This window comes from Tupaia chinensis, unplaced genomic scaffold, assembly GCF_000334495.1.
Source record: "Tupaia chinensis unplaced genomic scaffold, TupChi_1.0 Scaffold000460_1, whole genome shotgun sequence".
Taxonomy (NCBI): Eukaryota; Metazoa; Chordata; class Mammalia; order Scandentia; family Tupaiidae; genus Tupaia; species Tupaia belangeri.
Window position 1 is genome coordinate 449,561 of NW_006159969.1, and position 27,969 is coordinate 477,529.

Here is a 27,969-nt window from a genome sequence, read left to right on the forward strand (position 1 = left end):
CAAATAAAATTTAAATGTTTTACAACATTCTGACATACTGAAATCATCAATATTTAGCAATCAACATATTTGAATTTTGCTGTATTAGGTCCTACAGAGTAGCAATAAACAAGTTCCTTGACGCAATTTTCAACATTTTATAACAAATACTAAAGTACATACAATGTCAAAAGCAAGTTAAAAAAAGGCGATCACACAGTCTATATTTAATATCTATATTTACCTGTTTGGCTTCTGTCTGAGCTTTACTTATATCATTTTTACAGGCCATCATTTGACCAGCAAAAGTTGCTTCTGCTCCGTCTTCATTACTGGACAGACCAGCGGAAACAGCATTGAAGTGCTGTTGTGCAGCGGCCAAAGCTTCGGTATCTTTATGACTTGCTTCTTGAAGGGCATGCAACCCATCTGTTATCTTTTTAACCTCTTTCTCCTTTGCTGCTAAAGTTTTAGAGTCCTGTAGGAAGAATTTCAAATTGGAAAATGTTTTATTTCAGGAAAGACACCCAAAGAGAGACACCGAGGGAAAAATACCACCACCACCCCCTGCAGTGGCTGCTTTCTCATCTTCTCCATTTCTCTGTCAAGTTGGGTTTAGGGTACTCATACATACATGCCTTGCATGTTTTTCAAGCTGCCCAGTCCAAAACTCAAATGGTACAGTCAGCTATGTGGGATCTACCTCCCTTAATCATTAGGCCACAGGGCCGTCCCCATATATACTCATGTCATCAAATTTCAAGGCAGTTTCAAGTGCACATCATAAGGAAAATAACTGTACCATCGCAACTTTAAATACTGAATTCCAATTTTGAAATTCACTCTGTTTTGGGATAAATGTGATTCTAGCAATCCTGAAATATTGTCATTCCGTATGTTATAGTCAAATTTAGGAGACAATAGGCTAAAAAAAAAAAAATCACTGCATATTTAAACAACCCATTTGACAAAACTAAAAACCAATTTCTAATAGTAATACAATTAATGATAATCAGCCATCCTACACTAACTTGAAAACTAGAGGTTTTAGGATTAAGAGCATATACATGATATATTCAATAAACTATTAAGGACTATTGATTAATGAATGGTTGTCGGAAACGTATTACTAATAGTTAACACCCTTTAAGCAATATTAAGTACACATACATTAAACACTATGCAAGATACCAGCACTGGAAAAAAACAAAAAATCACCTTTCTTGTTTAACTGACCAGATTTGGGTCTGTTGATGAGTCAGTTCAGGATTCATTAAATATTAACTAGGTACTTACTATTTGTCAGGCACTGTTTTAAGACATTAGAGACACAGAATAAAACCCTGTCCTTGAGAAGCCTTATTCTAGGCTAAAGACAACGTAAACAAATTAAGCAAGGTAAGAAGGGGATAGAGTGATAAAAACCACTATTTTTGAGCAGAAACCTGAATGAAGTGAGGGTGACTGTGCAAATATTTAAGAGGGCAGTGGACTTGGCAAGTCCTGAGGAACATGTCGGGGCGTTTGAGGAACTGGTTGGAGCACAGTGCGTAAACAGTGGGAGCCATACCATGAAGTGTCATACAGGATACATTAAAAACTTTTATTTAATTATCCATGTGACTGGAATCATGAAAGGATTTTAAACACAGAAGAGATATGATCCAATTTATACTTCATCTTTTATATTAAACAACATATGGAATAGCATAATAAAAGGAGGGCAACAAATAAAAACACCGCCTTTGAAGCCCTCTTAGTAGGCAATGACTTGAGCAAGGTTGGACGTGACAGAAGAGATAAAAAGTGGTTATATTTTGGACTTACTTTAAAGTTGATACAGTTTGCTGATGGAGTTTGAGAGAAGAGGAGAATTCAGAAGGAGCTAGGATCTCTAGCTTGAACAATTAGGTGAGGGTTAGTGCCATTTACTGACATGAAGAATAATTTAGTAACATGAGTAGGTTTGGAGAGGTAAAGAATATTTGTGAATTCTATTCTGGATTTTATACTTCTGCTAGTCACCCAGGTAAGAACATTAAGTAAGTAGCAGGATCAAGCAATCTAGTTTGCAAGACAATTCTCCAGGTGGCCTAAAATTGACTAAGTTTTCCCCCTTTCTTAGTGGTAGTTTACAAAGGGAACTCTAGGGTCAGCCCATGGCATGGTAGTTAAGGAGGCTAGTTCCCACAGGGCCGGCTGCCCAGTTTGAGTCTTGGATCCTGAGGCTTGAGATACACACTGGGCATATATACATGAAGGCTCAAAATCCTGAAGGGAGAGATTGAGGAAGAGGGATTGTGGCATGACCTTTTGCCATGGGGGGGTACTTTCTCACTCACCACCCTGCAAGCACACATGCCCTCTTGCAAAAGTTTCTTTAAAATATCATAACTAGGACCAGCAGTTGGCGTAATGACTATGTCGCTGGACTCCCATCTACTAGACTGCAGTTCGAGTTCTAGACTTGGTGGCTTAAACTCACAACACGCATGTGTGCATGTGTGCCTAAGATCCTGAGAGGAGAATGGAGAAGGGATTGCGGCATGACTATCCCCCCTGGGGGGAGTAATTTCTCGCTTTCTGTGTCTGTCTTCCTGGTGTGCGCACATGCCCTATAGCAAATACCTCTCCAAAAAAAAAATATATATATATGTATATGTAACTATAAAATGTACTAGAAATGTCACATCTGAGATTTGGAAGGAACAGCCTTCTCTAGAAACAGAATGTCCAACATTTCAGGTTGCCACGAGGTATAAAACCAGAGCAAGCAGGCTACAATCAGACATCCCTCAGCTGAGGTGGAAGTCAGGCACACATGGAAGATACCTCTGGAAATTTTCCTAAGTCTATGGAACAGTTCACTTTGAATCCTAGGCTACTGCCATTTATTACTACCCACCCATAAGTAATAAATCTGCTTCATATAACCTATTGTGTTGAGTGTGTTTGGTCTATAAGACACAGCAGTTGGTAACCAGTGCACAGGGAACCTGCTCCATGAAACTGGTGAGAAGGGTCCACTCTGATAGAATCGCAGCCTACTGACAAAGCTGGAGTGGCCTTTCTCGCCTTTATTCCTGGTCCAGCCCAGAGACATTAGCCTGGAGGGATTTGGGACTGAACATGCAGCTGAACATGATAAACATGCTCCTTTATAAGAAAGGCGACACAGTAGGTGGGACACAGGCATCCGATCATGAATATGAACGGGCTGGCTACATAGATGAAACACCAAGAAAGTAGTGGAGAAATGGGGTTAACAGCACGAGATCCCTGGTTGTTGGACACTTAGATAATTGCCCATTCCTGGAATCAGAGAGTTTGGAAGTGGGTAATCAGACTGTCCCTGAGACATCTAAGTGGAAACCAACACACATAATGCAGGCTTCTACATAATGACTCATTATAGTAACTGATATGAAAAAAGACCAGGAAGTCTTATGTAGTCTAGTTTAAGTATTTGATCGGGGGACATTACAGATACAAATGGCTGAGTGGTACAGGTAAGAGTGAAATTGTTTCCAAGTCCCCACTAGAAGACAATGGCCCTATACCACTGAAAAGAGAAGAAAAAGAAGATAATTCATACATTTCAGGGGTTCCTGGTATTAGAGCCCATATGACAATATTCTCAGGTCTATTTAGAAGGAAAATTAAATTGATGACAATGGGAGGTTAGGGGATGAATGTACTAACCTATGATGATTGTCTGCCTGTGAGTGCAGCCTGTAGGGGATTTCTGGGTGCTAGAGACCTTGGTTCCCACCACTGCACGCATTATAGGCACTGATGTTTTAATGCTTGTGACACAGAACATTACCACCAACGAAGGAGGGACGCCCCTCACAGCTCAGAATTCTAGCCACAAGGGTGGGGCATGTCCTCTTCTACCTGCCATCTTAATTAGCTCAAACACTATAAGTTATTTGAGAAAAGCAGCATTACATACTAAATGAATAACAGGGCAGTACTTTTAGTTCAAAACTGCTACAGATAAAAATGTTACAAACCACTCTGTAACACTGTACCAGCTGAGTTTCATTGGTCAAAGCTCAGGGCATGGAAGCTAACAAAGGACTACCACAGGTTGAAGGTCAAGACCAAATGGCAAAAATCAAAGAACCATCCCAGATACCTTCAGGCAAAAACTGTTGGTCATGGCAACATCCACTAAAAAATGGTACCCAACAACTCATGGGCCCCTTTAGGTAGAGAAACCATATACCCCAATCTACAATGGGTATTCTTTTGGTCCCTTTAGCCAAGGTGACCAATAAAGGTGCTAACTTTGAATGAGGCCTTTTGCATCAAAAGGTCTTAGAATTCATTCAGTAAACACAGGCACTGCTTTTAAAACCTTTACAGACTGTTTTCCTGATAAAATGACAGGCATCTTCATCCTCCATGCACGCTAACTGGAATATGTAGGAACAAAAATTTGCCTCTGGGATGCACGACCCTCTCTGATTTTGGACATCAAGTTGCCTAAGGCAATCAACAGATATATGTGACATCTGAATAGTATTTCCTTACTTGCTACTGTGCACAGGTAGAGACTGAGAGTCTTAAGGCCAGAGCACTACATATGACCCTGCAACTTGAACTGTCCTTTCTTACTTAGATACTTACACACCCCACCAATAAATGTGGGCAGCCGCAATAGAGCTCATTTATCAAGTGGAATAGTATATTCAAGAATGGGCCAAGCTAGAATCCCAAAGGACCAGTGGGCTTCATGACAAATGGCTAGCTAGCCAGAAGGGACCAAGTGACCAACAGAGGATGCTTTAGCTCCTCTTCTGGAGACTGGGGCCTGGATTTGAAGACATATCTATGAATGGCATGGCGTGATTCACTGAAGGATCACAGAACAAAGCAGAAGCGATCCACTGAACTATCTGCATCCTCAGTTCAGTAGATGGCCATATTTTGATTAAGACTTAAACAAGGATGATCCACCCAATTGCCCAAACAGCATGCAGTGGTGATATCCATTCAGTAGTGATCTTTCCATACCATGATTATCTTGCTACAATTTCATAACTCATGGGTCATTGATAACAGCCTAGCAATTAACTACACACTTTAAAAGATGCCCTCTGTAGAGAGGAGAATTATGGTAGTAGCTTGCTGCCTAGAAGAGACAAATATATACCACTTGCGGATGTTAGGACATCCTTTTCTCTCTAAAGTGCACATCCTAGGAATGGTTTGCAGTTCAGGCCACTGCAGGGTTGGTGAAATTAATCTCTCACAAATACCAAAGGATGGGTGTATATAATATGCTACATATTTTACTTATATTCTTTATCAATAACTTCCCCCATTGGAATGAAAACCTCATGACAGGGACTTTTGACCATTTTGTCCCCTGCTGTTTCCGTAGCACAAACAACTATATTTAGCCCACAGCAGACACTAATTCATTAACAAAGTAGATAAATGTATAACAGTAGCAATGAAATTAAGCTCTTTATTCACTTACCTCAGCCATATTTTTTTCCAGCTCTTTGCGTTTATTTTCTTCACTTGTTAGATTTTTCTTTTTGAGATCAAACGCACTTTGAGATTTAGTATTAACTCGCTGAGCCTCTGCAAGAGTATCTTCTAAAGATCGGAGTATACCTCCAATTTCCTGGAATCAGATGTACCCAATTCAAATTACTTAAAATGTATCATGTTGCCAGTCTGTTTTATGATTTCTATATGAAATAATTATTTGTTCCCAAGCTATGTCATAACCCTATTTTAGCAAATCAATACGGAATCTCAGTGAATCCTCAATACTGCATACAACTTAACGTTTTTTTTTTTTTTCAGAGTATGTTATCTATTCTATTTCATAGGTTCTGACCTTATCTTTTCGTTTTTCCAATTCTTCTATCTCATGATTAAGTGCTTTTATTTTTTTGTCATTCTCAGACAATTCTTCTTGAAGCTTTGCAACTTTATCCTGCATTTCTTTTAACTCTTCAGCTGAGCGTTCCTTGGTATCTTCGGCCAGCAAAAACTGATATGCGATATATAAACGACTCAAATGTTCTATTTCTCTCATTATTTTTTGGTACTCCAAATAGGAAGATCTTTCCTAAGACAAAAACCACCAATAAAAAATTACCAAGAATTTGTATTTTTAAACAAATTTGGAAAACAACATGTATAAAATTTCCTATTACATAATATATTAGATTTTATCTTATGTTAAATGATAATGCCATTTTAAATCTTAGGAAACTTTGATATTAGAACCCTGGTCTTTTAGACAGCATTGTACCATCTCCAGTGAATCTTACATGGCTATGTTTTCTAATTCATTATTAGGAAGTTGTAATTAACAAAGAAATATAAAGACAGGATTCATAAACTGCTGGTGATTAAGAAGTCTATAAAGACAACCTATACACTCCCAGTGGCACACTGTTAAATGTATTATGTAGAAACAGTACATATTACCAAGATATCTATCTAAAATTCCTTCAAGTATACCACAAAATCTAGGTCACACATTACTAAACTCAATTCCCAAAAAGAGCTTCTGAAACAGAATAAGAACTAAAATCCCTGATCTACAGTTTGAGAAACAAATACCATGTTGTTAAATGATCTGTTCATGTTATCAGATTTAAAAATAATGTGGCAAAAGCAACTCTCAAACCTAAGTATAAACTCCTGATTTAGTGTATTCAACTAAATAGTGCATATGAAAGGGATATCTTTAAGATCCTAATTTTTCAGTTTTCCAGAAACATCTTCATGACTATATTAAGACAGCTTTGAACTTTTAATGAACTACCAAATGTATATCTTTGAAAACAATATACTTTATAAATGCATTATTCCACTAAATCACTGCCAAATTTTATGATCTCAGGAGCTGCAAAGATTACAGAATTCAATCCTCTGTTTCAAGATCCTTCACTTAACACAATGTCTTGACATGAATGATTACAGTGAAAACTTAAGTTATTTTTTCTACCAATAAGGGTTTCCAGGAGTGTCATATCTTTAAGAAATGTTTTCCAGTCTATAATTAACCAGAAGAGTCCAGACTTGCTTCTCTTCAATAAAATATGGAAATCTGGCATACCACTTTTTGAGATTATGAGCATCATTCTCAGAGATCACTGTGATTTAACATACATGAAGCACACATTTTCTGTAAGCAGAAAGTTGAGTTGTCGAATAGTAACTCTAACTGCTTATCACATTCCAAAGAAAAATCCCCTAGTAAATAGTTCACCTCTATGTGAATAATTTTGGATATATCACCAATTTTGAAACACATTCTAACTGACTGTCTTTATACCTATATATCATATACCTCTTTTAATTTCTGAATGGTTGGAGTAATTTCTTCTTCAAGTATCTGGAAAGTAAAGGAAAAAAATCAGTATTTTCAGTATGTAAAGTACTGCTAATTTTTTTTTTTTAAGTAGCAGAAATACTAGAGAAAATGAACCAAGAAAAAAATAAACGGTCCCTCTTTACTGCAAAAAGCAGAAACTCCAAATGCAGAACTCCAAATGCAGAACTCCGTTCTTCCCCAAATCTTTTTAATATAAATTTAATTACCGTCTTAATTTCTTTTAGCTTAGCCTCTTTTTTCTCTATAGTTTTTTGAGCAGCTAATTTTTTGTATTCATACATCCTGGTTCCAGCTGCTTCTTCTATCATGGATAAAATCTGGAATGACAATTATATTAATGTTTTAAGAAACCAAGACAATGTGTCTCACTGGAATTTATATTAAATATTTCTTTTATGGCCTTGACCTCACTGAGCATTTTACTGAAATAATGGCCTAGATGAACCACAAAAGTTAACTAGATAAAAATGTACATATTGACCATGGCCCTTCCATTCAAGAAACATTTCTGGTTTTCACACCTATTCTAACATCATATTTTTTATGACAGTAAGTTTCCAGTTTATCACTTTTAAAACTGAACGCAGTAATTCCCTCTTCCTCTTCTTCAATTACAAGTCTAAAAAGAGTAAAAAAGAAAATGCTGCCACCTTCCATTTAGGAAGTTTCCATTTAAAATTATTTCAAGTAGATTGCACTCATTTTATGCCAATTAGGCTATCCCTGCCCTAATGTCTGCCTCCCAACTATGACACATGCTTCATGAACTTAAGCATATAACTCAATTTTCTCTGTACCTCAGTTTCTTCATCCAGAGTACTAGTTATATATCACTGAGAACTGAACAAAATAGTGCATGTAGACAAGCACTCTGTAAAAGGCAAATATTAATCAATTATAATTTCATAAGGAGGACAATTATGCTAGCACTTCTTTTCTGAATCTACTAAGCATCAATCACTATCTCAAGAGGATTATTTCTTCTCTGGAACCTGTTATTAGTTGATGTATTTGGCAGGTTTCAAATTAGAATCCCTAAGATGTTGTGTAAAGAAAAGAAACATGACCTATATTCAAACAGACTGGTATTATTACCAGTCTTATTAGTTCTTCTCAACAGGAAAATATCACTAAAGAGCCTTTGTTGTTGTACAAAATAGTCATTCCTTCATACAAACTTTTTTTTTAAGGTGGCACCAAAAGAATATTAAGTCCTGATGTTACAAGCAATCCTCTGTATGAAATGATTTCATGCATCTTCTTCTGCAGTTTTTCTGTAGAGAATTAAGCCTAATATGGAATATCTGTTGAGCAAGGCTACTTTCTATACAATCAAACTTTTTTTTAATATTAGGCACAAGGCCAGACAGTAAATAACTACTTTCTTTACTAGTCATCCTTAAATAAACAATGTTTCCAAGAACTTTAATAATGGAGGAAATTATCTTTAAAAATTGATTGCCTGGAAGATTAAAACATTATCTATAATTGCTTCTCTTACTGTGCATAAATACTCTTACCTCTGGAGGCTTCATATTCAAAACTTTTGTAATTCGGCCCTGAAAATAAAATGGCAACTTACTATAATGAAAACAAACTTTAGAAAATTTAACTTAAAGACATTCATGTTTATCTACACAATAGCTGCTGGGGACCAGCAGAATGGAGAAGGAATTACAGCATGGTCATCTCCCCAGGAGGTGATTTCTCACTTTCTGTCTCTGTCTCTCCAACGAGTGCATGCAGCTTCCAGCAAAAATCTCTTCACAATAGCTGCTGGGGACCAGCAGAATGGAGAAGGAATTACAGCATGGTCATCTCCCCAGGAGGTGATTTCTCACTTTCTGTCTCTGTCTCTCCAACGAGTGCATGCAGCTTCCAGCAAAAATCTCTTAAAAAAAAAAAAGCTGCTGTACCCCAAAATAACAGTTTTGGGGAGGTCTTTCTCCTACCCACCTGGAAAGATGCTTCTCTGATTAGAATTGAGACCAAAGGTACCTTAAATTCTAAAGCTTTGCTATTTATTTTCTCACTTACCAGCACTACAAATTATGTTACTGACACACACAAAAAATAATTTAAGTGATACTAAAGGTAACTCAGATCACATTTCTGAGACAGTTAAAATGATTAATGTAGAAGTATTCAGTTCTAAACGTGTTAAGCATAATACATTTTAACATAATTAATAACATGAATTCTTGAATGAAGCCCTTCAAGATAATTTCACAAAATAGATAACATATTTGTAGACCTTAAATAGAAGATTTTATTTCAATGTCAGAAAGCTCATTTAATTTAGTCATTCCCCAAAGCAAAAAATCCTGCACTCTCAAGTCTCTGGAAATCATATTATTGGGTCACTGGAGAAGTCATAATGCATTTATGTTATGACTTTTCTATTGACCCAATATTTAAGATACAGATTCACTTGAACTAACTTTTTAGCGGTGAAGCTGTAATATGTGTGGAAATATTTTTATTAAGTCCCATTACAATCTTGCCATTGACCTAGCTAGCTCTCTCAAATGGTAGCTAAATTAGTCAAGTGAAAAATAAAATTAGTCTTTACTTTTAATTTGCTTAAGTCTCTAAAGGAGAAAATTATTCAATCATTTATAAACAATTTTTTATATTATTTTTATTTAACATTATTTATTTATTTATTTTAATTTGACCATAGAGGGACAGAGTGTGTGTGTTTGTGTGTGTGTGTGTGTGAGAGAGAGAGAGAGAAAGTGAGAAAGCAAGCCACCAGGTCTGGGACTCAAACCACGGTTGGCCATGTGGGAGGTCAGCACCCTTAACCACCATGCCATCTGCCGGCCCTAATCAAAATTTGTTTAAGTCTAGTTTTTAATTTTCTTGGTGAGTGAGATAGACAGAGACAACATTAGTGAGCCAGGACCCCTCATCGGAGCCCTGATGTTACGGTCCGCTCCGGGTCTCAGTCAGCCCTGATCATGGGTTTATGTGTGCCCAACATACTCAGAGACATTTCCGTACATGAACCTGACACTAGCATGTGGGCCTTGCAAAATACAGTATTTTTTTAAAGGAAGATGAAAACATTTTTTTAACACTTAGTATATAGATTAATATAATTTAGTACACAGATTAATATAACAAATAAAAAAGTCAAAGAAAATTACTTCAAGACATTCTTCAAGATTCAAATCTATATAATATAGTAGAATGCATCAGTACAAAAAACTAAACCATATTTCTTAACAGATGCACAAGCACTATATACCAGTATATTAAAAAAATGGAAAATCCAAAAGGCACTTACCTTGTAATAATAACTAAAAATATAAAAGGGGACAAAACCATTATGAAAGAGATATAAAGAACTCAAATAGCATACCTGCATGATGAGAAAGTGAGGGTTGTTAACATTAAGGCCAACAGAACAGAAAAGATCCTGTACTCTGGTATTATTTGCATTTACACCATTGATTAAGTATTTATTTCTGCCACCAATAACCACCTAAAAAAAGAAAGCATTTAAAAAAAGCATGAATGTACACAAACATTTTGTGTTAAATTATAAGTTCCCAAATACATTACTTTCCAGTTATTGGTTCTGTCTAAAGTAAACAAAACCAACCCTGAGTAAGTAGTGAAAGAAGTGTGACATGGTCCAAAAGAATAGGACAACTAGCGTCTAATCCAAGTATTTTGCTAACTATTGGGTTATCTAAAAAGTAATGATACATTTTTTTCATAGAAAAAAAATAGGACAACCAGCTTCTAATCTAGGTTTTTTAATGAAAAAATATATCATGACTTTTCCAACTCATAGTAATGTTACCACACATAAGCTTCATGCTCTCCCTTGCACTGGACTAGGTTTTTAAGGTCAGTTCTAGCTTTACTTCCAAGTACATGTAAGACACATTTTCCTTTCAGTCACCTTTCTGCAATTTTTCCCATTTAGAGATTAATCCCTCTTCTTCCATTCTTTAATATGAATAGAAGTCATATATGAAATGCTAAAGAAAAGCGGCTTGATTATCAATTCCTGACAAGATTCTAAAAGAGACGAATAAAAACGTGACTTGTGAGGGATCTGTAGTTGGCGTAATGGCTATGTCACTGGACTCCCATGTAGATTATTGCAGTTCAAGTCCGCTATGTTACTGGACTCCCATGTAGTTGACTGCAGTTCGAGTACCAGACCTGTTGGCTTAAACTGACGCCAGGCACATGTGCATGCGTGCCCAAGATTCCGACAGGAGAATGGAGGAGAAGGGACTGCGGCGTGGCTATGCCCCCCCCCCCTTCACCCTGGGGGGGGGGGGATTTCTTGCTTTCTGTCTCTCTCTTTCTGTCTTTCTGGTGAGCACATGTACCTTATAACAAAAACCTCTCTAAAGGAAAAAAAAGACATGAGTTGTGACCTCTTGGAAGGAAAATAACAATAATGGTATTTCTTGCATGGTATGGTAAAAACAAGTGATGCCATGGGCTGACCCAGTAGCCAAGTCGAAGTCGTTAAGGTGGTAGCTAGAAAGGACGTGGCTGATCACCGTTTTAATCCTGACTCAAGTACCCATATGGCTCATCGCCGTTCAAATCCTGGCCCTGGCAACATGAAAAACACAGTGGGCCTATGTGTATGCATGCCCAAAATCCTGAAAGGGAGGAAAGGAGATTGTGGTGTTACCATACTGTACTGGAGTGGGTATACATGCTCTCTCTTTGGTGACTCCTATACTCTATGGTAATTAAAAAAAATTTTAAAGCAAGAAAAGATCATGACAGACACTAGCTTGTTTATTTTCTACAAAGGCACACTGAATACATGTTAGTTCATTTCTATTCCCAACTACATTAAATGTTCAATATATTTGAACAGATGTAGTACATGACGAGCACTTTGTAACAAAATTTTGACCATGATACAGGCCTATGGCTTGAAAGATGATTATTTGATACCTAATGACATAACGAGATTGTCTCCCAACCAAGATAATACTTTCTTTAATTAAGAGCATTCATTAAAATTGAGAAAATTTGTAAGTGACATAATTCTAAGATGGAAAAGAGGTGGGAATTAATAAATGTTCAACAAATAAAACTTTGGGGTTGCTATTACCTGGTAGTAAAGGGAGCCTGATCTCACATCACTGATGGCAGTTTAAATCCTAGCCCCAGCAGTTTGTAAAACATCAGGTGCATGTGTGCGCATTCAAAACCCCAACAGGACAGAGAAATGGAGAAGGAGATGTGGCATGACCATGCCCCATTGGCAAGGGCCTTCTCCCTCTCCTTCTGGCAAACACATGTGTGCTCTGGCCATCTATAAAAATCTTTCTTTTTTACAAACTGGAAAATTTGTCTGACTGTCATAAGAAAAAAAATTAATTTTAAGGGACAAATGTAAGATCCTTCACTGGTTTAAAAACCCGCATATATATACAAACAGTTGTAGCATGGCTTAGTAACACATCAAAGTTCTTAAGGTATCAAAATACCTAGTGGCCACTCACCTGTCTTGTTACTGTAATTTCATCATGAACCTCAAATCCTAAAGGACTTTGCTTTTTGTCAGAATTATCAAAGGTGATTGACACAGAGGCTTTGGTAATTCCAGCTTGTCCATTTTTATAAACTAAATCTTGTAAGTTAGAAGCCCGAACCTAGAATAAAAGTAAGGTTTATTTAAGACAAAACCCCATATTGTTCAAAGCAGCACTAAAAACAGGTTTCTTACTATTGAAAAACCCACTCATGGTAGTCACTAAATAGACAAGGACTGGCAATCGTATTTACTGGTAAGAGCATCCAGGAAAATGGACAAAACCAGGAATGGGTGCCTTTCTCTATAGAATGCTTTTTTTTTTTTGGAGAGGTTTTTGCTATAGGGCGCGTGCGCTTGCCAGACAGACAGAGACAGACAGAGAGACAGAAAGCAGGAAATCACCCCCCAGGGGGGATGGCCACGCTGCAATCCCTTCTCCTCCATTCTCCTCTCGGGATCTTGGGCATGCACACACACGTGCCTGGCGTGAGTTTAAGCCACCGGGTCCAGGACTCGAACCGCAGTCGACTACATGGGAGTCCAGCGAGACAGCCATTACGCTAACTGCTATAGAATGCTTTCAACTCAAATTCTTTCGAACCGCAGTCGACTACATGGGAGTCCAGCGAGACAGCCATTACGCTAACTGCTGGTCCCTCTATAGAATGCTTTCAACACAAATTCTTTTATACTAATTTCCTAACAAAAGTTAATTTATAAGATTTAAGGTAAGAGAGTGCCTATGAATTTCCCTAATCATCTGATTCATGAGTAGGTCCTAAGAAGTGGTTATATCACCACAGGTAAAATACAGGCTCTGGAATGAGACTGTCTTACAGTCAGAATGCCTGAGTTTGAGTGCTACCCCCACAATCTTAAAAAGATGAACCTTACACAACCCCTGTAAGTAGCTATCTAACGGATGGAGTAATAATACTTTCCTTTAAGTGAGGTATAATAATACTTTCCTTGCAGTAAGGTAGACGGTGATAATTTACATAAAGTACAAAAACGTAAATGAAAAGAATACTGGCAATAGTCTGCACGTTCTGTGAAAATTTGTTGCTAAACTTATAGTCTCACAAATGAGAACGTTTACACTTTACCTGAGACAGATTAGAGATGCCCAGCAAAAAGCAGATGGAGTCCAGTATGTTGGATTTTCCACTACCATTTAAACCAGTGATAGCATTGAAAAGAGGGTCAAAACCATTAACTTCAGTCCTTTGCGCATAGGACTTGAATCCTTCGAGAATGATTGATTTAATATGCATTTTCAGTAATGTCTTGGGCCAGTAAGCCTGTGCTAGGTGTCAAACAGGCCACAAATCAGTTCTGTACCAAACAGAAATAATACCATGTAAATACAATGTATCCTGAAATCATAATAAATGTCACAAAAACAGGAATAACCACACAACAGAAACAAACAAAACCCAGTCACTTGGAAAACTACCTTCTTTGATGTCAAGATGTATTTTTTCTACTTAAAAACATACATGTTAGCCACTACTTAAAACAGTCAACTGAAAGTCATAACCCTTTATCACTTCCACCTACTTTTCCAGGATTGCCTTCCATTTTATATCATACTTTTAACTAACAAAGGTTATTGATTATTTCACATCCTGTTTTTTGCCCATAATGTGTTTCTACCTGTTATTAGATAAGCTCCTTTTCTCCTTTACTGCGCTTACATCATTGCTGAAGTAACACTTTGCTGGAGTCCTAACTGGTTTCTACATAACAGAGCACCTCCACTCATCTCTTCAATTCTACTTGTCTTTCATCGCACTTAAAAATGACATTAAACAGCATTTAGTTGCCAGTCTAGCCCATCACAGTTTAAATTTCTTTGCCTACGTCCATCGTTGCACCATAAACAGTGCCAAACTCCAGTAGAAGCCAAATATTAAAGAAATGAGTTTCCTATCTTCTAGCCTCTAGCTTTTAGGTCCAGTTCTCCCGCCTCTCCCAGGGAAAGCTTTCAATGAACCTGTTCGCTTTACTCCAAGGCCGGTTACAAACTAGACTTTATCCTAATTATGCCCTCAGGTCGCTCTTACAGCTAATTCCCCCTTATTTCCCGCCAGGATGCCAGGCCGAGCCCCATCGGCCGCACGCACACTCGCCTCGTCTCGCCGCTGCCGCAGGACACTTGGGCCCAAGGAGCCCCAGAAGCTCCTGAGTGACAAATGGCGGAGAGCAGACCAACTCTGCCCGGCTTCGGGCGCTAGGAGGTACACCGTACCATAGCCGCTAAGCTCTGACCACCACGCTCAAACCCCGCGCCGGAAATATTTATTTCTTTGAATTTCGGCGCGAGCAAAGGACCCCACCTCCAAGTTCATTTCTCCTGCTGGTGTCTGAGCAGTGCCTGACTTTAGGGGTACCGTCTTTTCCCTCCGTTCGAACGATCAAAGTGATAAAGTGATAGGAAAAAAAGACTCTGTAAAATGTTTGCTCCATGAATGCAACTGTCAGGGTCTGAAGACGAATGGAGAAAGTCGTATGTATCGGTACCTGCGTCCGGCACACTTTGGGCAGCCGCATATAGCAGCCTTGGGACCTCGCGCTTCGGCCACCCCGTCCCCTTAGGTCCCTCCCGCCCGGTCGCGGCTCACAGACTCCGCCTTTTGTAGTGCTGCTAGTCGGGTTAGTGTGGACTTCTGTAATCTTAGAGGCACTTGGGCTGGGTGGCGGCAAGGTTTTTTTTTAATGGTGTTCACCTTCTGTCTAGTTCAGGAGTCTCCGAATCTGCTCGGGGCTGCCTCGGGTGTCTTGAAAAATGGAAGCTATCCTTTTCTGGGGCAGAAGAGGCGCAGCCCGCTGGGGACTCTGGCTCCAGCCCTGAGTCGTCTGACCCGGGCCAGCACTCAGCTCAACATCTCCGCGTCCACTGCGTGCCTAGAATGCACTTAGCTACAGGAGAAGTTGTGTGGGGTGGGTAGTGGGTTCCACACAGATGTTCACATTCTTCATTCGAAAAGCTATTTAATAAGCAGTGGCAGATTTCACATTTCGGGGACTTCGTGGAAACCCCTGAGGCCGACTAATATTTATTGGATCTTGTGTGTCAAGTTGTGTTCCAAGGCGCTTTGAAAATCTTCATAGCAACCATATGAAAACCTGGGACATTCTCATTTTAGAAATAAGTGAATGTGACAGAAAGGTTAAGCAACTTGTAGAAGCAAGTGTAGAAGCTGGAATTGGTTCGCAAGTAGTTTAGCTTCAGAGCCCATGCTCTTGGGCCTACTGTGGTTTGTGTATAGAATCCAATGCTACTAATATCAAGCTTGATCAATTTGTATGATTCTTACCTTGTTAAAAAAAAAGTGTCAAGGTCCCACGTGTTTGAGCACATTGACAGTAATGAGTAAGAAAGGGCTTAGTTCTAGAACTGTTATGGTGCTATATTAGTTAAGGCACAAAATGATGGCGCCATCTGTCCTACAGTCTATCTCTGTTTCCAGCCCTCACCTCTTAAAATTAGGAGGTAATATTACTTTTGTGCCTTGTGTGGTCTCTACTTCCCTGTGATTTCAGGAGGCAGAGTCATAATTCAGCCATTAATTATTTCCTCAAGCTGTGTTTACTACAGAAGTTTCTTCATGTTTCTGCAGTCACTAATATTAAACAGATCGAGATCTTTACCTAAGTAATTTTTAGTAACAGTTTTAATGTAGTTAGATGCATACAATTTTATAGCTACTCAGAAATAGAGCACTATTCTTTCCTCATGGATCAAAAGGATTTGAAAGCGTCAGTACTGGCAGACCCCCTAAACCAAGCAGAAAATCTGGGTGATTCATATAAGAGTCACAGGAATGCGGGTAGACAGGGCATATCACAATTGAGTGCAAAAAAAAAGTTCTATCATATATATATTACATATGTGTATACATTTTATATTTGTATGTTAAAAAGAACTAATAGAGCAAAAACTAATGACATACATCCTAAGAGTAGTGTTATTTCTTAAAAACAGTATTGTCTTATCCTTGATTTGGTTATTGCACACTACCTCATGCTTTTAAAATCCATATTATACCTCACAAATATGTATAACTAAATTTAAGTAGGACATAAATAAAATATATAAATTAAAGAAAGGGAAACAACAAAGTAGTTGGATATCACTATCTTCGTAGAAAAGCCCAGAGACAAGAGTTGAACACTGTTTTTTTCATTGCAATTATTTTCAGATTAATTCCACATTTACATAAAATCCCTATCGTATATACATTGTTTTTCTCTCAAATGTTCCCTCCTCTCACACTTCACCCCTCCCTCCAGCACCCACTGTCTACTATCCACCCCCTTACAGCTTCTAGCATCCACACCCTTCCTTTACCCCATCACACCTTCAGGATCTCTCAACCTCTGGCACAGAGTGCAGATCCTCTGTACAAATTGAATGAGGATATACAAAGTGTATCCTTCGAAACTCTGACTCACTTCACTGAGCATTAAGTCTTCTGTATTCATCCACTTTGAGCCACGATAGGATTGCATTGTTTCTTATAGCTGATTAATATTACATAGTATAGGGACCAGCAGTTAGCGTAATGGCTATATGGTTGGACTCCCATGTAGTCGACCACGTTTCGCATCTCGGACCCAGTGGCTTAAAACTCACGCCGGGCGTGTGTGCTTGCTTGCCCAAGATCCCCAGAGGAGAATGGAGGAGAAGGGATTGCAGCGTGGCCATCCCCCCTGGGGGCGGATTTCTCGCTTTCTGTCTCTCTGTCTCTCTCTGACTGTCTGGTGAGCACACGCGCCCTATAGCAAAAACCTCTCCAAAAAAAGAAAAAAAAAAAATTCCATAGTATATATGTGCCACAGTTTTTCAACTCAGTCATCAGTTTTTGGACACCAGTTGGATCCATGTTTTAGTAATTGTGAATAATGCCGCAATAAACATGGATGTGCAGGTGCCTTTCCAATTTACTTTTCCTTTCTTTTTTGGTAAATTCCAAGGAGTGGGATTGCTGGGTCAAATGGTAGTTCTAGATGTAAGTTTTTGAGTAACCTCCATGTTGTTTTCCACAGAGGTTGTACTAATACACATTTCCACCAACATTGTAAGAGGTTTCCCTTTACACCACATCTTGCCAGTGCTTGTCATTCTTTACTTTTTTGATCCTGGCCATCCTAAAGGGTATTTCATTGTGGTTTTAATTTGCATTTCCTTTATAAAAGAGACTGAACATTTTTTTTTTTTCATGTGCCTTTTGGCCATTTGTAGTCTTTGGAAAATTGTTTATTCAATTCATTTGTCCATTTTAAAAATGGATTATTCATTTTTTATGGGCAAACTGCTTGAGTTTCCTATGTATTCTGAATATCAATCCCTTGTCTGAGGAATAATTTGCAAATGTTTTCTCCCAATCTGAGGGGTTTTTTTTATTCTAATTATTGTTTGCTCTGCTATGAGGATGCCTTTTAGCTTGATGAAATCCCACCTGTCTGTTCTGGGGATTAGTGCCTGTCTTTTAAGGGTCTTATTTAAGAATTTTGTTTTTTGCCTATTCCAAGTCTTCAAAAGTTTCCCCTTAGTTTTCTACTAGTAGTTTTATAGTTTGAAGCTTTATATTTAAGTCTTTGATTAATTTTGAGTTGGTTTTTAATGGTAAGATATAGGGGTCCATTTTAATTTTCTGCAGGTGAATATCCAGTTCTTCCAGCATCATTTGTTGAAAATTTTTTTTCTTCCATTGCATTGTCTTGTACTTTTGGTCAAATATTAGTTGGCTGTATAATTTAGAGTTTATTTCTGGATTCTGTCCCATTGATATATATGTCTCACTATATGTCAGTACCATGCTGTTTTTTTTTTTTTTTTTGGAGAGATTTTCACTGTAGGGTGCGTGCGCTCGCCAGACAGAGAGAGACATAGAGACAGAAAGCGAGAAATCACCCCCCAGGGGGGATGGTCACGCCGCAATCCCTTCTCCTCCATTCTCCTCTCGGGATCTTGGGCACACACGCACACGCGCCCGGCGTGAGTTTTAAGCCACCGGGTCCGGGACACGAACCGCGGTCGACTACATGGGAGTCCAGCGACATAGCCATTACGCTAACTGCTGGTTCCCGTGTACCATGCTGTTTTGATTATCACCACTCAGTAATATTTTTTGAAGTCAGGTAATAAGTTGTCTCCTATTTTATTCTTTTTGCACAGTATTTTTTTTTTTTTTTAAATCTTATTCAGTTCCTTTTTTCAGTTTTTCATAGTTTCTGTTGTAGATGTCTTTCACTTCTATGGTTAGGCTTATGCCTACATATCTTACTCATTTTGCGGTTATTGTAAATGGGATTGCTTTCCTCAATTCTGTCCCAGTCTGTTCATTGTTGGTATATAAAATTGCTGTAGATTTTTGTATACTAACTTTGTATCCTGCTACTTTACTGAGTTCATTTATCACTTTTAGTAATTTTCCCGTGGATTCCTTATATTTTCTATGTATATCATCAAATTGTCTTCAAATAGGGGGAGTTTAGCTTCTTCTTTTCCTATCTAAATGCCTTTAATTTTACTCTCTTCTCTGATTACATTGTTAAGACTTCTAGCACTATGTCAAAAATGAGTAGAAAAAGTGGGCATCCTTGTCTTGTTCCAATTTTTAGTGGGAAGGCTTTCAGATTTTCCCTGTTTGGTATGATGTTCACAACAGGTCTGCCATACATGGCTTTTATTGTGTTGAGGAATGTCCCTTCTATTTTGCTGAGAGTCCTGATCATGGTGGGATGTTATAATTTAGCCAATGCTTTTTTCTATACCTATAGATGGCTTTTTATCTTTTCTGTTAAGGTGACGTATTACATTTATTATTTTTCTATAGTTGCATCCCTGGGATAAAACCTACCTGGTCATGGTGTATAATCTTAACAATATGCTGTTGAATTGAGTTTGCTAGTATCTTGTTGAAAATTTTTGCATCAGTATTTATCAGTTTTCTTTTTTTGCTATGTACTTGTCTGGTTATGGTATTAAGGTGATAGAGGCTTTGTAGAATGAAATTAGGAGGATAGCTGAATACTCTTAAGGAATGCTACACCACCAATTCTTTTGAAGCACAAAGAATAATATTTTATTGTATTCACACACACACATACACACACACACACACACACACACACACCAAAACAAAACAAAACAAAAACAAAACAAAAAACTGGCTCAAATGTAATTCACAAGAGTTGAACTCTAAATGTAATGTTTTGGGAATATACCAACCAATTTAATTCTTGTATTTTTCTTTTAAATGTCTATATGCAAATAATATATCATATATCATAGGGATAAAAAAATAAAAAAATAAATAAAAACAGTGGCAGGTTAGTAGACTCTTAGTTCTGTGTAAGATAGCAGCACCGGCAAGGACACGGAATGTTATCAAACAGCACAAAGGAGAAAATGTTGGTCTTCTACTCTCTAACAGTGTTGAAGAGTACCTCTTTCTTTCCCTCAACATAGTTTTTAGTTTTATAGAATGCCACAGTAGCTCCTACAGGGAACTGAGTGAATCTTCATAGAACTCAGGACAGAAGGACAAATGGAAAGACCTTACTTTTGCTGTAAAAATAGGTAATGGTGACTCATTTTGTTGTAACATTATTTTTAGATTCAAGGGGAGGAGTGATAATGACAGGAAGTGCATGCTTTAAAATTGTATTAAGTTGGGGCTGGCAGGTCACGTGGTAAAGTCACTGGACTCTCACATGACTGACTGTGGTTCAAGTCCCAGACATGGCAGCTTGCTTTTTCCCTTTCACTTTCTCTCTCTCTCTCTTTCTGTCTGTCTGTCTCTCTCTGGTCAAACTAAAAATAATAATGATAATAGTAAAATAAACAGTTATTTTTTAAAATTGTATTAATTAGTAGCACATTTTGGTATTATATTCCTAGTACTGTATTCATGGTTGACCAAGTATAATCCTGCAAAACAAACTAGAAACACAGCTAAACATAATTTAAAATAAGGAACAGAAAAAGAGAAGCTTATATTCACTCACCTATGGCATCTGCTCAGACCCATTCATTTTAATTTCATGGGCAACATTGTTTTCAAAAGGATATGCTCTGCTAGGTTCTTTGAAAAAATCTGCTTTTTCTCTCATTTCTAATTTTTGCCTCTTGAATCAAGTAAAATATTTTTTCGTCTTTGTTTTTCATGTAGTTTTATATTTACAGCTTTTAAGTTGCTGTCTTGTTTACAAAATTTGCTGACTCTTACTTATGGTGATTTATTTCCTCATGTAGTGCTCTTCTTCAGTGTGGTTGTTTTTTTCTTTTTTTAATGGGAATCTCTTATGCCATGAGTTGTGAAAGAGTCCCTTCAGGTCAATTATGTATTTGCCGCTGCGAATGTTCTTTGGCTCTTAAAAATCTTGGAACATTTTTAAATGATAATTTCTCAGTTTGTAGCTCCTGAATTATGCAGATACTTTAAATTTAGATCTGTTTCAGGTCTGGGGTTTTGATTTCTCCCAGATACCTTTTGATTCCCCCCAGCCCATTCAAAGTCCAGTCAATAAACAAATGTATTTGCCTCTTCTCTAGACAAGTATGTAGTGTTTTTCTTTTTCTGCCTTTTTTTTTTTGGTCCCAGTGGCTTGCAGTTCTTTAAGTCTTCAGATTTTCCCTAAAGGCATAGTTCCAGCCTCATCAAAACTCTGTATCTCTTTTGGACATTAAAACCCAGCTACTAGTTTCTGGGGCATGTTTCCAAGTTTAAAATGTTGGAGTTACCATGATGTCTGTTTCTGCTTTCTCCTCTCCTTTTTTTCATTTGTTTCTGGCACTGAGAATTTCCTTTTTATAGTTTTGGTTTTGAGGTTGTATATGGCTTATATGGCAAGAGTTATGTTTTATCCAGTATTCTCATGAGTTTATAAGGGAAGCTAAGTAGACCATGTTGAAGGAGGTCCCTCAGTTATTTTCTATGAGGAACATCAGTCTTTGTTTTGCTTCTGTTTAGTTTTACTTATAGATTCTCACATTACATATTCAGTACGAGTAGCCTTTCCTCCAAACCAGTAATTACTTTTCTAAAGAAGTCTGGTACCAGCTCTTAAGAAATATTTTTGTATACTACTCATCAAATCTAGTCATTCTTCCTTATTTCATATTCGTTCTGTTTTCTAGCTATCCTTAACTTTTATCATTTCCCATCTGGTTCATAGCTAAAACTACCCATATCTCTCTTCTGCTTTGCTACATACCTTCCTTTATAAGAATGATAATGGGTTTTTATTTTTGAAATGTTATTCTCATTTTACTGTCCCCCCTGTCATGGTGGTCACTTGCTACTTTTCATGTCAAATCAACACATCTGCCTGAACCTCCTCTAATGGTTCTTTTCTAGTAATAAACTTGGTTCTTACTAGATGCAGACGGAGTCTTCACTCTTTTCATTTTTTTTTTCTCCATAAGATCTGTTTCCGCAATTAACATCTCTACCTGTTAGATCATTCCACTGGGTTCTACCATCACAAGTAGTTCCTCTACAAGTTCTAACTTATGGAGCCTCTGCCCTTTCTATAATTTTATGTATAAATATATCTCTTTTCTCTGTATAAACCTCTTCTGAAAATTATCAACAGAAATAATACTAACCCATTTTGATGGCATGCCTGTACTTTCACTTTCTTTTCTCAAATTACTTTCTCAGACTTATCTGGTGCTTGCTTTCTTAGATTACCATATCTTTTTTTTTTAACTGCTGTGAACCAAGCACCAATCAATGACAGAAAAAATGTGCTCAGTTACTTTGTTGATAGATAGATGGATAACAAATGAATTCAGTAGACATTTATAGAATTCTTGCATCATGCAAGAATTGTGTTAAGTGCTGGAATACAAAGATAAACAAAGTGTGTATCTTGTCTCCAAGGAGTCCATAATTGAGTAAAGAAAACATGTATAAGGACATTAACCAGAGAGGGAGAAGAGGGAAAGGCAATAGAAATAGAGTAAATTTTGCACAGGCAACAGCAAGGAAGATAAATGCATGAAGCAAAAAGTCAAGATTTAATGTAAGAGATATATGGAAGTAAGATAATATAGCATTTTATGTGCCATATATAACTTTACCTCTTTGTCATTTCTGAAACATTGATGTTCAGTTCTCTATTTCTGTCTTTGCTCATGCTGAACTTCAAATGTTCATTGAAGCATTTGAGCTTTCTGCATATCACCATTCATGTGTATTTTGAATTATATTTAGAAATGTGACCCATTTCTGGAAAATATATTTACAGCCTCTTCTGTAAACTCTTAACATGTATCCATACTTTTCTTCTAACCCTTATTCTTATGTACAGATTCTCACAATCCATATTCAAAGTAGCCTTCTCTCAAAACCAGTCATCATTTTTTTTAAAGAAGCCTAGTACCAGCTCTTAATAAAATATTTTCATGTACTATTCATCAAAACCTGTGTATTCTTCCTTATTTCATATTTTTTGTGGTCTAAAGTGCCTAGCACTCAGTAGACATTCAATAAATATTAGCTGAATATGAATAAGTCCAGGGAGTTCCTTTGTTTCTCAATAAGTTGATCATTTCTCATTGATCTAACATTAAAGACTTTTTTAAAGAAATAAGTACTTTAACTTTTAAAAATGTATTATTATTTTCATTTTACTTTGACTAGAGAGAGAGAGTGAGAGAGAGAGAGCAAGCAAGCAAGAGAGAGAGCAAGCAAGCAAGCTGCCAGGTCCAAGACTCATACTGCAGTCAGCCACATGGGAGATCAGCATCTTTAACCACCAGACCACCTGCTGGTCCCCAGCTGTGTTTTAGTTGTGTAATACCATTAGTGACCACTGTGACATTCATAAAGCTGAAGAATCTACATTACAGCTTTATATTTCAGAAGGTTCCTGGCACCATGTTCTTTTACTCAGGCCTTGCTTTTTGGGCCTGTAAAGTATTAGGCTTCTATGCTACACAAACAGTTGCAGTTGTAAATTAAAAGAATATAATTCAGCTATCCCTTCCTTAACTGCTACCAAGATATAATTACCAATGTTCCTTTGTATTCCTTCATTACATACATAGACTCCTGTTACAAGTATCCACTTATATACGTCCTGACACCACTGCAAATACCTTGACATCAGTGGTCCTCCCTTATTAATGTCTGTAAGCTTAGCATCTAGCCCAGTTCCTGACACAATTTGCTTCATAAATGTTTACTGTATAAGTGAGCAACTGCAGGAACATCCACACATTATAAAGATGGTCATTCCTTCCAGACCAGAGAACAGCCATTCTGTTTTCCATATTTTCCAGGTGAAAGTTGGTTTTTGTTCTGTCATTATTTTTATCCATATTTAAATTTCCAAATAGTTTAACTGAATACTTCATCAAACATTAACATGCATAGAAATTTAGGGATTATCTTTATCATTGTCTCCCTTTTGTTTTTCTTTTAAGCTTTATTACCAAACATTGAATTCCCATCAACCTTAATCCCACTATGGGTGGCAGGTAAGAAATCAATAGTCTGCAGCTTGTTACCTATTGGTTTCCACTCTCCCTGAACACCACTCCTTCCATATGGATGTGTTTTTTTCCCCTTTGGTTCCCAAGAGTCTGCAGGTGATAAAGTGACATCAATACATTTATGAGAATTTGAGGATTTTTTTCCTTAAAATATCATTTATTTGTGCGGAATTCTAAATAGAGTTTAGGTGAAGTTTCAGCAATCGGATCTGGTTTTCCTTATTTCCCTTGCCAATAGGTGGTGAAGATCATGTTTCCAAGTCATTTCTGCCATTTCCAGCTATCCCTCCCTCTCTCCAGGAGCATCTGCTTGGGAACAACATTCATCTTTTATAAGGACAATCATAATGTACTGACATAGTCTCAATACATAGGTAAGTAAAAAAGACAGTGTACCATAGTAGAGTAGAGGACTTTATTGACAGTTTAATATAAATGTTCAATAAAACCTATAGGGCCAATGTTCCAAATTTACACAACATAGTGTAATGTTGAAGACCGTAAATATGTTTATGTGCTTAATTTGATTATTGCATAGTGTATAAATGCCTTAAAAAGCTTATGGTATTCTACAAAGATGTACAATGAAATGTAAATAATAAATTACAATAATTTTTTTTTTTGAGAGGCAGATTTTTGCTATAGGGTGCATGTGCTTTCTGGAGAGACAAAGAGAGTGACCAAGAGACAGAAAGCGAGAAATCATCCCCCAAGGGTGATGGCCATGCTGCAGTTCCTTCTCCTCCATTCTCCTCTTGGGATCTGGGACATGCACACATACACACACACACACACACACCCAGGGTGAATTTCAGGCCGCTGGGTCCAGAGTGCAAACTGCAGTTGGCCATGTGGGAGTCCAGCAATGTAACCATTGTGCCATCTGCTGGTCCCATAATAAATAAAATTTAACTGCCTACATTAATGCCAGTAAGTTACAATATTAAGCAAAGCAGAATATTTCTTTGCTGCTATGTATCCAGAGTTTTTTATGTGATGGAGAGCCATTGCTCTATATTTGCAGAAATGTGAGTATCCATTCAGATGATTTTTACAAAAATAAAGTCTTTTTGTGATTAAATTTTTAATCCTTCACTTTGTAGGAGAAAGAACAATGCTTGCAACTTTTAAACAATAGTTTTCCCATCATTGCTCCTCATTAATTTAAGCTTATCTTTTGTTTCAAGCTTAGCTGGAGTTATTCATGACTATTATTGTTAAGTAATTCTATTGGACTTAAGATATTGTTTTATATTTGTGCTTTGCCAACTTTCATACACTTTCCCTAAGTTACTTTATGTAATACAACTCTTTTATTATCTCCGTTTTATAGATAAAGAAGCTGGCTCATAGAACCAGACTTGTCCATTAGAGCAGAGCTAGGACTAAAGTATCCATTTATTCAACAAATATTTGAGTCCTTACAATGTCAGTGAACAGTGCCACCAAATTTCTGCTATATAGAGCTTATGTTGTAGTGGGCATTAGTTCTTGTTTTATTGATAATAAAGCATAACATTTTACAACAAACTTACACTAGCCTAGAGGAAGCTGCCAGTCTTAACACCTCCATTAGTTGTCATTTCCATGTGACTACTGGAGCCTTCAAGTCATTGAGACCCCAAGTGACCTGCTCACTATTTGCTTGCACATTCTCAATTAAGCTCATGCTTATAGCAGATACTGAGGTTTAGGTCAAGAATATAACATTTGAACCACTTCAGGTACTGCTCATAAGGAATGAATTCTAAGTAAGAAAGCCATGTCCCATTAGGAATAAATGTTTTTGCAGGCTAAAAGATTGATTTGTAAATGTTTATAAAAAGCAGATTAGATTTTGCATAGGTATAGTGCTAAGCAGGGACAACAGGAGGAAATATTTTTAATATTGCTGGTTGGTTGCATCCTCTTTTTATACAGAGAAATGGTCCCAGCAATTCTGTTTGGAAGACTAATTGGGAGTGATTTTTTACTTTGTGTATTTGTTATTGGTTAATGGGATATAGGAGTATAATAGCCTAGTGAGAATTTCTCTGTAATGGCAATCAAATTAGTCTTATTCATGAAACTCATAAATAAGCTATAATTCAGCATTTTATGTCTAGGGAAAATAAAACTGGGGTCATGCTGTTTAAGAGGATAAGAGAATTTAACGTAACACTGGGGGATTTATAGCAGATTTATTACAAAGATACATTTAACTGGAAGCTTAATTGTGATTTAAATTACAGGTCAAGCTGTGCAATGTGTTTTCTTTTTAGGGGGAAATTTTTGGGGAGATAAGAGTGTGCTCATTTAGAAAGGAAAAAGAAAGCAAATGAGATTGCATTTTCCAAGATTTTCTTTTAGAATTTCAAGCTGCTTTAAGTCAAATTGCCCCTGAATTCCTGATGATGGCTGTTGAGAAATTTCCTTGTTTTACTTCCTTTGTGTTATTCATGCCCTGTTTCAGAGCAGTTATTTTACTTGACAGTAACAAAAATATAGGCAGCATATCAGTCAGCAAACTAATATGGAAACCAGGAGATAAGGTATTCTCAAGTTTTCTGGATTTGTGACATCCTATCATATTTAGGTTGACTCACATAAAATTGACAAGTCCTATAGATAGAAGGGTCCTTGAAGAATTATAGCCACTCACTTTGCAAATGAGGAAATTAAGGCTTCTAGTGATTTTCCTAATTTTACTTATCATCTCAAGTAACTTAGTCTAATGAGGAAATAAAATTTGTATACAAATAATTTTAATTGGGTGTATAAAGAAATTGCTTCTCTGAAGAAAACTTAAAGCAGATTATCAGAAAATTTTCTCTAGGAAAGATTTCTACTAGGAAAAAAGTTGAACTGATAAGCTAGACCCTGCTCTCTAACATTTCCCTGTCTGTAGCAAAGTTTTTCAATAATTAACACCATGACCGCTATGCAGACTTCAACCACATATTAGGATGTATCAGGTGAGGAATAGGGACAGAAGATCTGAGATGGAATTGAAATATTCTACTCTCTATATAAAGCTTTGAAGCAAGAGTAAGTTAAAAATGGAACTTTTAAAATTTTTTTACTAAAGATATAGAAATAATCATTGGGAAACAATTCATATAGTATGATAAAAAGAGAGAAGGACCTAGCCTATAAAATACTACATGAGACTATGAGATACTCTGAGAATCACAAGCTTTGCATTATGTAAGACCATAGACGCACAAATGAAACCTATCTAAATCCCTCAAATTATTCCTCCCACCTCTATCATGTTATAACATAGTTTCTTTTAGCCTCAGAATTGAGAAGCAGTCTCAGAGTCAACTACTTAGAGGGTCTTTTCCCCAATGAAGCAAACTTATAAAACAGGATTGGTATTATGGGTCAAGAATGTCCAGAAGAAGAAGAAGAAGAAGAAAAGATCATGGTCTCATGGTCTTATGGTCAGTAACACCATCAGGAGAGATTTCCTGGGTGGATTTTCCTAGGTGATATTTGAATTAAATCCTTAAGGTTAAACATGATTACAACAGTTGGAGACAAGGAAACAGCAGTCTAAATTGTCAAAAACTGAGATAATGTTTTCAGAAAGAG

General features: G+C 37.1%; 1 protein-coding gene and 1 long non-coding RNA gene across 2 annotated transcripts in view; one reads left to right on the top strand and one right to left on the bottom strand.

The window, feature by feature from the left end:
* Window positions 1–15,171, bottom strand: part of SMC2 (structural maintenance of chromosomes 2) — a 66,013-nt gene extending 50,842 nt beyond the window's left edge. The window contains 10 exon segments of the mRNA XM_027774603.1: window positions 224–457; window positions 5,471–5,620; window positions 5,840–6,073; window positions 7,307–7,351; window positions 7,558–7,668; window positions 8,872–8,910; window positions 10,719–10,841; window positions 12,847–12,996; window positions 13,985–14,213; window positions 15,011–15,171. Coding sequence (XP_027630404.1) covers window positions 224–457; window positions 5,471–5,620; window positions 5,840–6,073; window positions 7,307–7,351; window positions 7,558–7,668; window positions 8,872–8,910; window positions 10,719–10,841; window positions 12,847–12,996; window positions 13,985–14,152 — 1,254 coding nt within the window. The 5' untranslated portion in view covers window positions 14,153–14,213; window positions 15,011–15,171.
* Window positions 15,172–15,465: 294 nt separating this feature from the next.
* Window positions 15,466–27,969, top strand: part of LOC102486893 (uncharacterized) — a 97,355-nt gene continuing 84,851 nt past the window's right edge. Inside the window, exons 1-2 of the long non-coding RNA XR_335587.1 lie at window positions 15,466–15,533; window positions 24,632–24,767. This is a non-coding gene — a long non-coding RNA (uncharacterized LOC102486893). The remainder of the gene's footprint in view (window positions 15,534–24,631; window positions 24,768–27,969) is intronic.